The sequence below is a fragment of the Hevea brasiliensis genome, chromosome 10 (assembly GCF_030052815.1).
Source record: "Hevea brasiliensis isolate MT/VB/25A 57/8 chromosome 10, ASM3005281v1, whole genome shotgun sequence".
Lineage (NCBI taxonomy): Eukaryota > Viridiplantae > Streptophyta > Magnoliopsida > Malpighiales > Euphorbiaceae > Hevea > Hevea brasiliensis.
The window spans coordinates 94,138,162-94,156,362 of NC_079502.1; the positions used below are offsets into that span (position 1 = coordinate 94,138,162).

Here is an 18,201-nt window from a genome sequence, read left to right on the forward strand (position 1 = left end):
ACCTTAAAGGGTCCGGACCATCTCGATTTCAGCTTCTCTGGGAAGAGTTTCAATCTAGAGTTGAATAACAGGACAAGGTCTCCTTCTTTTATTTCTTTCCTTGTTATGCGCCTGTCATGCCATCTTTTGGTTTTATCTTTGAAGATTTTGGCATTTTCGTACGCATCCTGTCGGATTTCTTCCAACTCATTCAATTATAGGAGCCTTTTTTCACCAGCAGCTTTGAGGTCAAAGTTTAGGATCTGAATTGCCCAGTAAGCTTTATGCTCAAGTTCGACAGGGAGATGGCATGATTTTTCATAAACCAGTCGGAAGGGTGTTGTGCCAATTGGGGTTTTATATGCAGTGCGGTATGCCCACAGTGCATCATCTAACTTCATGCACCGATCCTTCCTGGATCGGTTTACAGTTTTTTCTAGAATCCGTTTCAGTTCCCTGTTTGAGATTTCTACTTGGCCGCTAGTTTGAGGATGATAAGGTGTGGCCACCTTGTGAGTCACTCCATACCTTTTCAATAGTATTTCGAATTGTTAATTGCAGAAGTGACTTACTCCATCGTTGATTATTGCTCGTGGTGTACCAAATCTTGTGAAGATATTCTTCTTAAGGAACCTTGTGACCACTCTAGCATCATTGGTTGACATGGCTATTGCTTCTACCCATTTTGACACATAATCAACACCAACCAGAATATACTTGTTTCCATGGGAAGAGGGGAATGGACCCATGAAGTCTATCCCTCATGCATCAAACAATTCTACCTCAAGTATACCATGCAGTGGCGTTTCATTCATTCTTGAATTGTTGCCGGTTCTTTGGCATTGATCACAAGCTAACACAAAGGATCTCACATCCTTAAACAAATGTGGCCAGTAAAACCCTGCTTGCAATATATTGGCTGCTATTTTTGAAGTGTCAAAGTGTCCTCCATATAGTGATGAATGGCAGTGTTGCAGAATGCTCTCTATTTCCTTTTCTGGTATGCATCTTCTTAAACAAAAGGACAACGTGATAAATGCGTACTGGTATTGAGATACTAAATCCATAATCAAATGCTCAATGCTAATATATTACATGGTATTTATTGATTACTGCATTTTATTATAAGCTATATATTCAATGAATAGTGAGATCCAAACAAATTTTAACAGCTTACCTAGATTACCAAAATCATCAGTCATAGAAGCACCATTGGCAGCAGACTTCCCATTTTGTGGTCAAACAAAAGCAAGAGAAAAAAATCAAGAAAATATGTGTTAATTTCTTTTCTGATAAGTACTTGTCATAACCAGCATGCAAATGCTACAAGTAACAAGCAACACAACATGTAGTACCCAAGTAGGAGAAGAGGTTATGCTGTAGCATAGATGATGCTATATTAGTCATTTCTTCAACTCTTTTTCTTTTCTTTCTGTTCATGACTTTCTTCCTTTGAGTACAACCTGAAAATGGTAGTGACTTTGCATCAAATCCTTCTACATCTGCTACTGCTACAAATGTATCAAAGTTGAACTGCTTTCTCTGTTCATATTCTGTAAGTTCTTAGTCATATTTCAGTGCTTGGGACTGAAATTCTTTAATTTGCAATTCTATCCACTTGCAGCGCCACATAAGAGATCGTATAAATCTCCTCCAATGGTCTGTCAACCTTTTCCTCATGAAAGATTGAAGGGAGAAAAAATTGCACACAAGATTGGATATTACAAAGTTGGACAAAGACAAAGCAAAAATATGCACTGAAATGGTAAATTAAAAATTGAAACTCCAAAAGCAGCTTCTTCAAAAAACCAGAGCAAATACAAACAAGTAAAATAAGGAGGAACCCAGCTAATTTTTTTGTACCAAAAATGATGTGCAAATTCTCATGGGCAGAGACGAACACGCCCAGGGTGTGTTCCTTACTGGGCAGCAACGAAAAGAGCAGTCCTTATCTGGTTTTTCCTATTTTGGCATGAATCAGCTAAAATTTTAGTTTTAGTTGTTTTCCTATTCCAGCTAGGATTTATTCAATGCAGTCAAAACCACCAAAAGCACTCGCTTAAGCATTGAAGTGCAACGACAAATAGGAAAGCGCTTTTACATATGCTAAGCAGAGCGCATTTAGCGAAGTGAGGGCTTTTCGCACTTAAAGAGCGAAAAAAAAGCACATAGCACAAAGCGCCTCAACTCCAAGGTTAACATTGAAAGATGTTGAGACTGATTTAGATGATGATTTTAATGGAAATGGATCTTATTTTGGAGATGAGGATGAAAGTACTAAGGACTTGGATGGGAAATTTAGTGAAGATCTATGTTATGACAAAGAATTTGAATGCTAAGAACTTTTCAATGTTTGATGATTTCTTAAGGTTTTAAATTTTATATAGAGTATTGTAATTTCTGTGCATATGATATTATCAGTTAATTTTTTAATAATTTTGCGCTTCATTGAAGTGGGTGCTTTTTTGCGCTTTAAGCAATAGGGTGATGCATCGTTTGAGTGCACCTTATGCTTTTAACTACATTGCTTTTATTTTAGCTTTCCTATTTAAATTAGGACTTGTCTTATTTTCTCTTTCTACCTATGATTTATTTATGTTTTCCTATTCTATCTAGGATTAGTTAATTTCTGTTTATCTATATTTTCCTAACATATTTAGGATTAGTTAAACTTTCTATTTAGTAGAGCTATTTTCCCATTTAGTCTAAAAACTCTATAAATACTCCTTATTTACATGTATTTCAGTTTAGTTTTCCAGCAATAAAATTTCAGCAGAATATTTTCTCTAAAAACTCTCTCCTTGGTGTGTGAGTGAGTTTTTCCTAAGCTATGCTGCGTCAGCATATATAGAACTACATCAATCCTTTTAGAGTATCAAATTTATATTGAAAGTGTTTTTGGAGATAAAATCATTTAATTCTTTATATCTTAATCAGTTCCCTTCACTAAGTGGTAACATTGGAAACAGAAGTAGAGTTAAGATTGAAGAGAATTTGTAACTCTACGAGAGAGATTATACATTGCAACATTTCATGGGTATCTCTAATGTCCATAAAGACCAATACAACCACATGGTGAACATCGACACTCCAGCTGGTCAGTAGTTACATGCACGCAGTCACATTGAGACTTTGAGAAGTGAGATCAACACTGGCTTCATGAATAAGGCAGGTTCCCAACACATGAGCATTAAAAATATGTGCAACAAAACAATTAGATCAAATTAATAAGTTCCTCATTTGAAATGCTCCACCATATTTATCAAATATCAATGCATCACCGACACATAATTGTGACTCAACTTCACCATCACCCAATGCTGTACCATTCGCGGTCTCAGATAATGTGTCACCAAAAGAACTCATGCTCTCAGTTGTATCCTCACATCTAGCTTCAACTTGCCCATTGTCACCAGATTTTGTACACTCAATTATATTAATTTCCATATCTTCACTTCCATCCGGTACCTTATATTGGTCATCATTTAGAGCTTCGTCATGAAAATTATAGTCCTCATAATTACTTATACATTGCACAAGTTTATCTTCTGGTACACTTCCATTATCTTTATTAGTGAATGCTTCATTAGACACTTTTGATTTCTCCAAGTCAGGCCCCATATTAATTTGCTACAATATAAATATACATTCACCTGCAGCAGAATAATTTCTCAGTGACAAGTTTAGTTATAATCAACATGACTGTATAAACTGAAACTTCCACAACAAAGCAACTGAAGACATTCAACATAACATAATTTGCTACTAATAAATAAATACTAAAAGAAATCTTTCGAAAAAAAAAAGACTCTTAAAAAGCAAGATAAGCTCAAATTAACAGAGACCTCCACCAAAAGTCCATAATTTGCTAATTATATGATAATATTTATACAATCAAAGAAAAACAAAAACAAAAAAGTAAACACCTTAGAAACACCAGAGATTCAAAGTATCGCTGACGACATTCACAGGAGGATGAGAGAACTGAGATATGGGAGAGAGACCCAGTGATATTGTGTTGGTCTGTCACTTGGGCAGTTCAAGCCAGGACCGAATCGATTTACATCTGAGATTCAATGTCTTCGGTCATCATGTTGTCGCCGTTGCGAAGAATCATTGAACGATGATTGGGAAAAGGAAAAGCTTGATTAGGAAGGAGGGAAGGGGGATTTGGGAGTTTAGGAGAAGTGCAAAAACGTGTTTCTGGCTTTCTGCAGATGGAGAGATGCGTCTTCTCCTTTTAATTTCCCTAAACAACGGTACCGTATTAATAGAACCTGATTTTGCCTGGTCTGTCCGATTCATATCATATCGTTTGCATAGTCAATCCGGTTTTGACCGATTTTCAGGTAAGTCAACAAATGATATTAAATCAGACCAGATTACTATCCCATTTCTTATTCAATCAGTCGAACCGGATTCGTGAGTTCAGCAGAAATCTGAAAGGCAGCTCAAAAAAAAAAAAAAAAAAAAAATCTCAATCTGAGTTTCTATCCAGCATCCATGTCTATCTCAATTAATTAATTTAAATAATTTTAAAAATTATAAATAATAATAATAATAATAATAAATTATTAAATATGTAATACTCAGACCTCCTATTCAAAACTGTGTTGTGAATTTTTTTTTGCACATAAATTAAATTTTTTTCAAAAACCGACCAAACTACGGTGAGAAACATCAATCCAACTCACCGAATTTTATTCTTTAAGAACTGATAATGGCAACATAAATATTTTTTTTAATTTATTTTTCAATACGCCTGCAATACAAAACACACGGATAAAAACATTTAAATTACGTTCAGGAAGACGTCGTAAAATATTAATATAATTAAATATTTATTACTTAAAAGGACTTGAAAAGCAATACAAACGATATAGAAAAAATGGAATACCCCAAACATGATGGCAGCATGTGTTGCTGGAAATTGAAGACGCAAACCCCGACGCGTAGTGGGAAGTGAAGAAAACATACACCCCCGTCTGCATCAATGCTCTAACGCCTACAATGGGCAAGGACCGAACTGTAGTTTGCAGGTTGAACTTTACTGCAATTTAGAGTGCGTTTGGCTACAAGACTGGTATAACTGAATGAAAATCCATCGCCAATGGTTCTGAAAACTGGATAGAAATTTTACCACAATTGCAGGCACTAAAAACAAAAGTCTGAATATATCTAATAGAACGAAGACATGCTTAGAAACGAGACATAAATAAGGCACAACAGCACCAAAATACTCGCCTTCTGTCAAGCTCTCTGAAAAGACCAAACTCAAGATTTTTTTTTTTAATTGTAAAAAGGATTTTCACAAAAGGAATGAATCACATTCTCTATAAATCAATTTTCCTCTACAAATTATGTAAAATCAAAGCAGCAAAACCTTAATATGCATTATTTTCAACATCAAATGTACACACTATGTATAGAACTCAAATCAAAAACTCAATTGGCACTGAATGGTTGGTCTAAAAACAAATCAGCTCCTAGCATTACCATGTCGTTGGTTTCTGAAGTATTGAAGTAATGCCTGAGCCTGCAAGCAACCAAAAATGCATTATTATTACCCCATCAAGGGGAAGAGAAGAAAAACCCTGAATATGGAAAACAATAATCAGAAAGTATACCTTTTCTTTAGCTCTTGGGGTGCCAGACTGTGATAAAGCCACTAATGGTGGTACAGCACCTTCTTGAAGCACCATGTTGCAAAACCTACTACTGTTCGTGCAAAGCTGCAAAAGTGCAGCAGCTGCATTTTCCTTCCCTCTTGCAGAACCCAACTCAACAACCTCAACCAGAACAGGGATCCCACCCTCTTGACCAATTGCAGTCCTTCCCTCAGCAATTGTTGCAAGATTAGCCAAAACAGCAACTGCCTTGTCAACCATCCCAGCTGCTGGGTCCATCAACTCGACAAGGTGCTTAACAGCACCAGCTTGCACAATCCGGGCTTTGTTTTCATGAAATATTGACAAATTAAACAAAGCTGTGGCTGCATCCTTCTTTCCCCTGGGAGTTCCATTCCCCAACAAATCAACCAGAGGTCTAACAGCCCCAGACCGTCCTATCCTGACCTTGTTATCCTCAATCACTGATAGGCTAAAGAGAGTAGCAGCTGAATTCTCCTTGGCCTCTGGACTTCCTGTGTCTAGTACATGAATCAGAGGTTCAATAGCATCTGCATTAGCAATTGCTGTTTTGTTGTTATCATTAATTGACAAGTTAAGGAGTGCTGTGACAGCATTTTCCTGAATCATTATGTCAGTTGATCGAAGAAAGTTAACTAACAAGTTAATGGCCCCACAGCTTGCTATAACAATCCTATTGTCCATGTTGTGTTTGGCAAGTAGCCTGAGGTCAGCTGTTGCCTCTCTTTGAGTATCAACTGAATCACATTTCAAGTCCTCAATCAGCTTTCGAACTTTGGTTTCAACACCAGAAAGATCAGCCCTCGTTTCCATAGCAGGAGAAGAAACTATCCTTGGAACAAGCCTATCTGACGGCCGCCGCCAGAAAGTTTGACTTCGAGACCGTGTCTCAACCAAACGGAGTGGGAACTCAGGTTCTCTGTGAGGGGCGTTCAAAGTAGTAGAAGCCTGTGGCTCTGCTTTTACCTCCCCTGAAGTATCACTGCTATAGGAAGTAAGATGGTTTGACATCTCTGAACACTCATTAGCATCTGCATGAACTCCTTGAGAAAAATTTGCATTAGCAACACTGGAGGCTGAGGCATTTCTACTGTGGCTCTGAGTCATATGTTCATCAGCTCTAACACCATTCGGAACTTCCTTTCTAGGAGGTGATACAGGGTGGTTGACAACTGAATCCATGCTCCTTTCATCCAAGTTAGCAGACCTTTCCTCAGAACTCATTCGTGATATTCTCATCATGTCCATACCCAGTTCATTTCCTACTATACCTGATAAGGAACCCTCGGATGTAGAACAAGGATGAAGTGGAGAAGATCCCTCTTGATGAATTCTACTAGAAGAGATCCAATTCCTTCCAGGAGAACCGGTAGACCGAGTTGACTCAGGTGACATGGGTTGGTTGCCCCTGGATTGAGGAAAAACATGTGAATCCCTGGGCATGCCACCAGACTCTGCATGTACAAGAAGTGGTGAGGGCTGATTGAAGCCCACAGACTTCACAGGATCAGGCAGCTTCACATTGTTGGACTCACACCAATTTGCAATGAGAGCCTTTACAGTGTAATTAGGTATCAGATTGGTGTGAGCAAGAGTCTGTCGTGTCTTGGGACACACAGTGAGCCCATGTTCAATCCAGTTTTTAATGAACGCTCGCTCATAGGTTTGCCCAGATGCCACAATCACTGGATCAGTCATCAACTCAAGAGAGAGAGGGCAGCAAAAATCAGCTGGTATTGGGACTGGGCTGCTGGTCTGAGACTGTTTTATCAGAACAAGACGTTCATGCATGCGAGTCACAAGAGAAATCATTTGATCGAATAACTCAGCTTCCCTAGTGTTTTCAGCTTGCTCAGCATTCTCCTTCAACTTCTCGAGGGCCACTGCTTCAATCAGAACATCCTGATTGGACCTCAAGCTTAAGCACTCTACAATTTTCACCAGAATCTCTGAGCTAGGTTCACCACTCTCCACTTGGTCCCTTATGGCTTCTCTAACAACAGATGATGTTTGTTCATATCCCATTTGCTTAATTTTTTGTGTGCAGTACTGCAATCAGTCATGTCAATCATCAGACTTCATAAAAGGGATTTAGTTCATTTATGTTCCTAAGAACCTGAACAAAAACTTTAAACAAAATTTTCAGGGATGATTACCTCAAGAGATGATGAACTTAATTCATCAGGGAAATGTTCATGGGAAGACTTCAACAGCTGAAACATATCCAGACCCAAAGTCCTGATCTTTGATATTAATGATTCAGTTTGCAGAACCTAGACCAACAGAAAAAAGACGATTAAAAAAAACTGTCCTAAAGAAAGGTTCCATACATTCAACATTATTCTATTGTCCTTTCCTACTTTTTCCCCCTTTTTTCAGTAAGTTGCACTCATTAAGAATTCAAGCTAAAAAGACTGTTACATTTTCATTTCTTAAGGAATAATCCATGCCAGGCAAAGTGCTGCTTAGACAAACAATGCTAAGGCAATAACCCTTTTTTTATTAAAATAAGAAATAAGGAACTTTAGAGTTGAAAAATAAAATAAAATAATCACAACAGCGAGATAATATAAATGGGAACATTTGCTTGGTTAACTGAATCAGTGCAAATCACCAAAGAGTTTTTCCACTAAGTAGTAATGTCTGCATATGATGATTAAAAAATAAGTTAGAAAGGAATATTTTAGCCTCTTTAAGGGTAAGGAACATAAGATTGGGGTAACATCAGATCAAAAAAGATCTCCCACTAGAGCAGTAAAGATAGTTCATGACAACTCAGGAATCTCAAATACCTAAACTAAATTTGATGAAAATTACAAGGAGAAAGACAACAATAATATTCATTTATTGATGATCATAATTACTTAAAAGCGTAAATTCAATTTGGAGAAAACAGAAACATGATCTCAAACAAAGCAACTTCCACCCTTAGCCTAAAATACAGGGGACAGATTCATGTCATGATTATTCCATGATATTACAAGCTCCACCAATTTGCGGTTAAGCTTTTTCCATCCTTGTTACTTCTCAAAAGCATCCACCAGAATTTGTAATTGTTGCGTTTCAGCTCAAAAAAAAAAATTGTTGATAAATAAATTATCATTGGAGTAAATGAACTGCCTGACAAACAGATTAGTTGATCACAATCTACAACTCAACTCAACTCAACTCAACTCAACTAAGCCTTTATCCCAAAAATTTGGGGTCAGCTATATGGATTCGTTTTCTCCACTCTAAACGATTTTGGGTTAAATCCTCAGAAATTTGTAACGCTTTTAGGTCATGCTGTACTACTCTCCTCCAAGTCAATTTAGGTCTACCCCTTTTTTTTTCTTTCTTTCCTCTAACCTAATGTGCTCTACTTGTCTAACTGGAGCCTCCGTATGTCTACACTTCATATGACCAAACCACCTCAATCTCCCTTCTCTCAACTTATCCTCAATTGATACCACTTCTACCTTTTCTCTAATACTCTCATTACGGACTTTATCTAGTCTAGTATAGCCACTCATCCACCTTAACATTCTCATCTCTGCAACTCTTATCTTAGACACATACGACTCCTTCAATGCCCAACACTCACTACCATATAACATAGCCGGTCGTATGGCTGTACGGTAAAATTTTCCTTTCAACTTAATGGGAATCTTGCGATCAAATAAAACTCCCGTGGCACGTCTCCACTTCAACCATCCGGTTTTAATCCTATGATTAACATCCTCCTCACATCCCCCATCTACTTGAAAGACTGAGCCGAGATATTTAAAGTGATTACTTTGGGACAGTACCACTCCGTCCAAACTAACTCCTTCCCTATCACCAGTTTGGCCTTCACTGAACTTGCAATGCATGTATTCTATCTTTGTTCTACTTAACTTAAAGCCCTTTAACTCTAGAGTACTTCTCTAAAGCTCTAGCTTTCTATTGACTCCTTCTCGCGTCTCATCTATCAGAACAATATCATCCGCAAACATCATGCACTAAAGAATACTCTCTTGTATATGTTTCATCAATTCATCTAAAACTAATGTAAAAAGGTAAGGGCTTATAGCTGATCCTTGGTGTAATCCAATTGAGATCGGAAAATCTCGTGTCCCCTCCCACTGTGCGCACAATAGTAGTTGCTCCTTCATACATATCTTTCAACACTTGTACGTACCTAATAGATACCCTCTTTCGTTCCAACACACTCCATAAGACATCTCTTGAAACACTATCATAAGCCTTCTCCAAATCAATAAAAACTATATGTAGATCTTTCTTCACATCTCTATATTTCTCCATCAAGCTTCTAATGAGAAAGATCACTTCCATAGTTGAACGACCGGGCATGAAGCCAAATTGATTGAGAGAGATAGAAGTATCACGACGTAGTCGATGCTCTACAACTCTCTCCCACAACTTCATAGTATGGCTCATGAGTTTAATTCTCCTACAGTTCGAGTAACTCTGTATGTCTCCCTTATTTTTAAAAATAGGTACTAAAATACTCTTCCTCCGTTCATCATGCATTTTCTTTAAGTTTAGAATCTTATTAAATAATTTAGTTAATCATGTCACTCCCATATCTCCCAAACACTTTCACACTTCAATTGGTATTCCATCGGGTCCACAGGCTTTACCCACTTTATTCTCTTAAATGCTTCCTTTAATTCTAAATATCTAATCCTTCTAGTATAATTCACATCAGTTGATCACAATCTAGTACAGTTTTTTTTCTTAGCAAATTTTCTGCAGTCTTTTCATTAGCTAAAATTGCACACCATGGTTCAAATGAGTAATGGGAGAGTAACTGAGGTGAGTTTTGTGATTGGGACTTCAGTTTTAAATATTTTTCTCTTATATTAATCCTTTGGTTGAATAAAAAATCCACCCAGACAAAAAGAGAATTTCCACTATAATTCCTAGCGCCATTTAGTTATCCTTACAAGAACACAAAAAATTTGTAAATCATGCTGAAAATTTTTATCCTTCCCCTCTCCCACTCAATACTCTATTATAAGCACATCTAACACCACACCAACACCAGATCTCCCACTGTTAGCCTATTCACATCATTAGTTTAGCATGCCTTCTCCATCAATGTAAAATTGCCCATGCACTATCATAAACCCCAACTTAATCCACCATCATTACCATAGATAATTTTCTCTGCCACTAATAAAGTAACTCAGGCATGTAATACAACTGCCACTTCCATAAATAATTTACAACAAACCTAAACCTCCCTAATCTGAGTCCTTTTGGGTTTTTTATAGACGCCAAATTGAAAGCAGAAAATCTAGAAAGACAAATAGAACAGAACATAATAATTTGCACACAAGTTATTACATTATACTTCTAAAGAGGGAGTCGGGAGCAAACTAAAAAGTAGGCCATGGCACAAACAGCAGTCTCCCCTTATACAAAAGGACAGATGAAATATGAAAAGATCACATCGCCCCTTTTTTCAAGCACTCAATCAAAAGATGCTCATTCTGACATTAAAAAAAAAAAAAAAAAAGAGTAAATGAACAGTTCTCCCATCAAAGGGTATGTATATCAGCCTCATAAGCATGGTCAGCTTATGTAATTCCCTCAAAATATATAAGCAAGATAAATCCACTATCCAAATTCTAAAGTCACAAAAATATGGCTTGGAACTTACAAAATAAACTTTACTCGACAATGGTTGCCAGTTTTCAAAGAGTTCCCTCAGTTCATCAACAGACTGGCCCAATTCATGAAATGCCTTATTAAGCACTTCATCAGAAGCTATTTCAGAATCAACAACAGCATCAAGTATTGGCTTCAACAGCTTCAATATCTCTTCTGCCTTCTGGCAATACTTCTGAACCAGGTCCGAGCTTAAGTTCTCAATGGTTGATAAACATAAAAAAGAGGAGATGTTATTCAGAAGTGCTTTCAAAACTGATATTTCCATCACACCTGCATCACCCAAAAAAAAAAGAGAATCACAAATTGCACCAACAAAGGAAGAAAAAAAAAGCATCAAACTAGCAAATATCCATAGGGAGCTTCTTCAGACCAAAAATCTGAACAAATGTAAGGCACAGATTAATGATTAATGCTTATTTATTAAATGTATGGAAACAGGCATCAATAGAATTACTTTATAGGCATTATCCCAAGTTATTTAATCCACTCACTCTCTTGACAAGAAACACTGAAAATTTGGTATCTTAATACTGGAATGTTAAAAGGGAAAGTAAAAAGATAGCTCAGTGAATCCATAATATTAAGCAACCACCGATGGAAACAACCCAAACATAACTAATCTATTACAAAAAGTTTCCTTCAATTGTTATAATGCATTACAGATTCTTTACAATTCATTTCGGAGTAACAATAGCATGCAATGTAGAAATTAAACATCAAAATGACATAAACAAAGCAATGCTTGAACGTTATACTATCTGCTACAGAGCAAAAACCCAAGCAATATATCCAAAGCAAAATTAGTAGGCTTATTTAAGTGCAAATAAATAACTGTGGAACTAAAAAAAAACTAACATCAAAATAATAATAGCATTTGATGATCATCATGCATGCCTATTTCACAGTGATACAGAAGATGGATACAACAGACAAATAACTGAATAAAAATTCCAATAACTATCTCAGAAGCACTTCTTTCCAAACCCTTAATCAGGCATTCTATTAGACACCCGATGTAAATCCTAGAGATTTTAGGACTACTTATTTTAGGAAAAACTGTAGAAAGTAGTTTATTTTATTAAAGTAGTTTTATTTGATTTGTAATTCCTAATTAGGGTTGATTGATTCCACGAAGCCACAAAATTTTGCTTCACATACACATATAGTTGTTCATCACTAGGCCCTATAAGCCAACCACAATGATACCTATCATTTAACAACTAGTGATCCAACTCAGTGGTATCAGTTGTGAGTTGTTACAAATCAAGGATAGTAAGCTGTGAGCAAGATTTTTAGGACACTTATGGAGGGCCACCATAGGTGAAAAGAATTCTTTAATAGAGATTTGGCATTTTTTTTCTGATGAAGATGTGATTTTTCGAGCTGGGTTTTCATAAACTAGGGATCTGAAATCAGGGTCTTGAATGATTTGGAAATGCACCTGGTGGTCGATTGAGGAAGGATTTCAATGATGCCTTTGCCTTCTAGGGCTGGAAGTGAAGGAAATTGATCAGATTGGGATGAATTCTTACTTTTACTCAACTTTTTTTTTTGGGGGGGCACTATTCTAGTCTACTTCTGTGATAGATTATAGACCATTACAATTTTAGTTTTTTTTATCAAAATTAAATGCATATCTATCAAGAGATAAAGAATTTCTATTTCAATAATAATAATAATAATAATAATAATAATAATAATAATAATAATAATATTTTCAACAATTTTTTAAAAATAACCCAACTTAAATCTACAAAGCCTAATCCCACTCAGCAGGGTGAAATAGATGAATTTCTTGTGTTTTCCATTTTATCCAAGGCAACATCCTCTATTAGATATTGAAGTATGATCCTTCTTATTATTCTAGTTTACAATCTTTTAAGGTCTTCCTCTTATTCATCAAGGCATCATTTACACATTTTCAAAATGATTAAAACAAAATTTCCTCCTCTAGCACTGAAGGTAAATATTAGATTCGGTCCCATGTATTTGATCCAAATTAGATAAATAAAACCAAATTAACAATATTAAATTCAATAACAGAAACTAATCAAACTGAGGTCGGTTTATGCAATTTTGGCCTTTTTTTATTAGACTTTTATTTTTCATCCCAAAATTAAAAGGAGCTGTTAAATTGGGCTTCAATTCAGGACAAAAGTTTAATAATATAAAACTCCTATAATTTACTAAATATAACAAGGTTGATTACAAGATCAATTTGAATTATGTTATTATTCCAAAACAGAAATAGCAAGCTAAATCACATTAACTAAAATGCATCAGCTTGATTTGGTAACCAATTTAAACTGTATACTGCTAGCCCTCATGTCAATCCGAATTGTCTACATATACATTCATTTATTTCCTTAATCTACCCTTTAAATATTATAGCTTAACCACCATAGCATCTTTATGTTGAATTTCTTCCATTTTGGTTAGCTTGCCTATAATGCCACATATGCCTCTTCACTTCATTAGAAAGAACAACAGCAACAAAATTAAAGGGAGGAATTCTTCACTGATCTAGCAGAAGTATCTTGCCTACTTAGAAATCCTTTCTAGTTAGTTATCCATTTTGAATAAATTTCCTCAATCAGAATCTTAAATAAAATAGACTTCATAGTTCAGATTGCTTCAGTCTCTACCAAACAACAAGAGTCGCTCCCTACTTAGATTTGTTATTCAGTTTCTCTTAATGGAGAGAGGACATTAACATATAGTACAATTGGCAACCTTTCCCATTCTTCCAACTTCCAAGATAATTTTTCTATGTTCAATTAGCCTACAAGTCTGTCCTTTTAGCAATGAATTGAAAGTTGCTGATATACCACACGAACTTTTTTGAAACAAGCCAATAGATAGATATACACACCAAGTCTTTTATGAATTGACTTGATGATACGCTTTATTTTCACTTGTTCATAAATCACTATATCCCTTTTCAAACAATCACGTGTGCGTTGTTATCATTCCATACCCAGTGTTTGCATATATTTGTAAAAGGAGATAGACAAGCCATAATAGCCAGTTTATGTTTAACTTATCATTTCCAATTACCATAGCATACAAATGTCAAAGAGCATGACTCCAAAATAACTATTGCACTAAAAAAAAAAATTAAGTCAAAAAGCAAATCAAAGCTAAACAAGAGAAGCAACAATTAAAATTATTAAACAATAAGATAGCACTGATAAAATTTAAGATTATACAAAAGATAGTTCTCGTATCACCAAATAACACTATAATTAGGAAGTATCTGGTACTGGAATTAGTGCAAATGAATACGTACGTTATACACACCAAATTTCATCATCACCAGTCAACTCGATCTAAAGCTATATCATTGAATTTTAGTCAATCATCATCTCTCTCTCCCTCTCTCTCTCTCTCTCTCTCTGTCACCACTTCTATCAAGGCTTTTAGGAACAAAACATTAGGGGAGAGCAGTTTTCGGTTTAAACCGAAAAACTGAACCGAACCAATTCAATTCGGTTCAATCGGTTCGGTTTTAAAATTCAATAGGTTCGGTCCGGTTTATAATTTTGATAATTTCGATTAATCAGTTTGGTTCTGTTATTTTCATAAAAAATTTAAAAAAAACCAAACCGAACCGAAATTATTAATATATATAGGAAATCAAAGAAAATCAAACCAAATCAAATCAAACCAAACCGAAATCAAAGAAAACCGAACTGAACCTTAAGATTTTTGAGTTTTGATTTCTAATTTTTTTTTTTTTATGTTTTATTATTTAGATTTAATGTTAAAAATATGAAATTTTATAAATTTTGGTTTGATCGGTTTAAAACCGAATCGAACCGATATTTATCGTTCGATTCGGTTCGGTTTTTTCTTATTAATCTGTTTGGTTCAGTTTTTAAAATTTTTTATTTTCGGTTTTCGGTTTTATCGGTTCGGTTTGGTTCGAAACCAAACCAACCGTTTGCACACCCTACAAAACATCACATACAGACAAAACTGCTAACTTTATAAACCATTTTCACAGGAAAGGAAAAAAATCACAGGATTAATAAGAGTGGACAGTACCTTGTCACAAAAAAAAACTTGTTATTTGAAACACCAAAATAATCTCTCACATTAATGATCCTCAATACTATGAAAACAAAGAAAAACCTCTTTGAAAACCATGATACAACTTATTAAATTCTTCGGAATTGATGCTTTCAGCCAGAGGTACCCTGTACAGAACCAAACCTTTAGATAAACATATCAGAAAGTTCTAATATTTAACGTTGGATGGAAGATTAAATACTAATACCAAAATCTTTAGAAAAAATAGTAAGTATACTTTTGCCACTATGAAACATCAGCAAGGAAACCTTCAGACTTCAATACATAATTTGACAACAATCCTTTCTGATGTCCTTTAAAGCAGAGAAGGTAGAAAGTTCTCATCCATCTAAGTCTGGCAATAATAACTAACATCTCATCTAAGTCTGGCAATAATAGCTAATATTTCATGCCTGGAAAATGAATGCTATGAATTAAATTCCTTCGCTAATATCAGATAAATATGATTGTCTTGTGCAATAGTAGAAGTCCTGAGTTCATAATCAAGAGGTAATAGATTTGAACACTAAAGGGCAAGACTAAATTGCAAGACTAACTTTAGATTATAACTGCACAACAGCCTTGCTTCCTTCCCAAGATCTCATATTGATGAGACCAATACAGGGTTTTTTTTTTTTTCCCCTTTTTCTCCCCTTAAATTCTGGTATTTTTTCGCTTAAGACCATCTTTTCAACAAGTAGATGTCTCTCAAATCTGTCACACACACACAAAACTTAGATCAAAGGGGACAGCAGAAAAGTAATTTCTCAATTACTGACATGTTGGCTCTTCATTGAAAATGTCTTCCACTTATCAAGTTTCTGCACTTGCAACAATCTTACATCTGATCACAAGTTAAAGTTGCTAGGAACTTAAAAAGTCCAAGCACAGCTTTTTCTGTGTTAATGATTTGCATTATCAACAAAAGGAAAATTTAATTCATAAATTAATATTAATTTGTCTTCTCAGTTTAGTTAAACTTATATTTGTCCTGCTCATATCCATCCATATTAGATGGACTTTATTGAGTGCGCCATTATAATCTATTGATTAGTAATTATATTATATAAAATCACCTCTCGTATGGACCTCATATATCTGCATGAAACAACTCAATTCTCCAACGTGTTCATATATGCAGCTACCAGGGCAAAAAGAAATCCTGGATTCTCATTTTCTGGTACCAACAATCCTCGACTTGAATTTTGTTTCCAAAAAATCCTTTCAACTAGTCATATTTGTTCCTCCCCTCAAAAGGGGGAAAAAAAATAAAGGAAACAGGACAGCAGATAGGATATTTACTGAGTTGCCAGAACCCAGCCTAAATTAATAGAATGTTTTATCAAGCGACAAACCATCATGCTCTTCATAGGTAACATAAACAGAGTTGGGCAAGTCCAAACACTAGAAAGATGGTATCTAACAATATTCACAGTAAAAAATAAATAAATAAATAAAAATGCAATCAACATAAGAATATCTGCATACTCTTAAGGTAATCAGGATAAGGAACCTAGCCCATGTCAATAAATTCACCAAATGGGAACCGAGACCCAATTGAAGTAGAGTGAGCTAAATTTCACAAGCTTTCAGTAATCACAAATTACATAACAAAGAATAAAATCTCTCCTACGTCGCTAACTTAAAATGCTTTGTATTCTAATTATCCATTGCATTGTCAATACTTCTCCATAATGGCTAAAAGTCTTTTTCTCTATACGGAAGTGAATCCCAACTTAGTTTTTCCTGCTTCCGGCAGCATACCTATGAGTCCAGACTCAGTCAATCCATTTAGACATAAACCATATTATTCACTTTCCACTAATAACACATTTATTTCATTTATTTTCTAAACTTCTGCAAATTTTGACACATGTACTCATAGCAGTCATAAAAAATTTTGAAACATGTACTCATAGCAGTCATAACCAAAACTATCCATAAATTACCCGCCTTAATTCCTAACCAATTTGGATGGCAATGTTGCCACTTTCACCTCCTATAACCGCTTTGCAAACTAGCAAAGCAATAGGAATTTGTTTCTCTTGATCCTTTGTTGTTCTTGTTCTACATCAACAATTCAAACCAAAACCCCAGGTAGATATAACTAAGACAATGAACGAGATTCAAAATTCCAACACCAAGAATGCAAACAAGACAAACTAAGATCCCATAACATCACTAAGTTATCAAATAATAAACCATAAGTTTATTAAATCTCGTTCAGCTCAATTAAGAAAGCATAAAAATAAGGAGGAAAAAAGCAAAATTAAAAATAAAATAAAAAAAGCGCTCCCTGCGACTTTCAAATGTTGAATTCAACAAAACAGAGACCATAAATGGCAGCTTTTCGATAGTTCTAAAATTCCAAAACGAGAAATCATAAATCATGAAAGGCATGACAATAACCCAAAAAAAAATAACTGAATTGAGCCCTAAATACTTGATACTGTAGCTGGCAAAGAAATTAACGTATGCAATTGAAAAACCCTAGACAGATCAAATTAGAAGAAGAAGAAGAAGAAGAAGAAGAAAAACAGTACCTGGGTGGAGCGAATATAACCTGAAATAACGAAATTAGCAAAAAATTTTGGGGTTTTACCAAAAAAATACCACCCAGATTTAGCTTATTATCCTTCTCTGTAAAGTAGTTTTTTTTTTTTCCAATATTTTGCTCCTTTCTCATATCATTTTTTAATTTTTTTAATTGAGAGCTGTTTATAGCTGCTTTTGTAGGGTTGCATTTGTTGAAACTTGGAATGTGGGAGTGGACTCTCTGGTCATTTAAAATTGCCATTTTCAAAACTCAGAATTGTGCAGTTGGCTAATTTCTAATTTGTAATAT

General features: G+C 35.2%; 1 protein-coding gene across 4 annotated transcripts; it reads right to left on the reverse strand.

The window, feature by feature from the left end:
• Window positions 1–3,776: 3,776 nt before the first annotated feature.
• Window positions 3,777–18,161, reverse strand: LOC110631723 (U-box domain-containing protein 4). Of its 4 annotated transcripts, none has more exons than XR_009151825.1 (6): window positions 15,333–17,879; window positions 11,275–11,555; window positions 7,784–7,900; window positions 5,607–7,676; window positions 4,877–5,515; window positions 3,777–4,418 (listed from the first exon to the last, which is right to left on the reverse strand). XR_009151825.1 is itself a non-coding variant. In XM_058154454.1 (6 exons), exons 3-6 carry the CDS (start codon window positions 11,548–11,550, stop codon window positions 5,459–5,461), a joined length of 2,520 nt encoding a protein of 839 aa, XP_058010437.1. In that variant the 5' UTR covers window positions 11,551–11,555; window positions 15,333–15,484; window positions 17,900–18,161; the 3' UTR covers window positions 5,240–5,458. The 4 variants fall into 4 exon arrangements, 3 of the variants coding, with proteins under 3 accessions (XP_058010437.1, XP_021635350.2, XP_058010436.1); XM_058154454.1 differs by lacking the exon at window positions 3,777–4,418 and adding an exon at window positions 17,900–18,161 and having other exon boundaries at window positions 5,240–5,515; window positions 15,333–15,484; XM_021779658.2 differs by lacking the exons at window positions 3,777–4,418; window positions 15,333–17,879 and adding an exon at window positions 17,900–17,923 and having other exon boundaries at window positions 5,240–5,515.
• Window positions 18,162–18,201: the final 40 nt, after the last annotated feature.

Excerpts from the sequence above, each read along its gene's own strand:
- LOC110631723 (XM_058154454.1), bottom strand. The coding sequence starts at position 11,550 with ATGGAAATATCAGTTTTGAAAGCACTTCTGAATAACATCTCCTCTTTT. Across the intron at positions 7,901-11,274 it reads TGTCGAGTAAAGTTTATTTT|GTTCTGCAAACTGAATCATT; the intron begins GTAAGTTCCAAG and ends CTGTTGGTCTAG. Across the intron at positions 5,516-5,606 it reads CCCCAAGAGCTAAAGAAAAG|GCTCAGGCATTACTTCAATA; the intron begins GTATACTTTCTG and ends GGTTGCTTGCAG.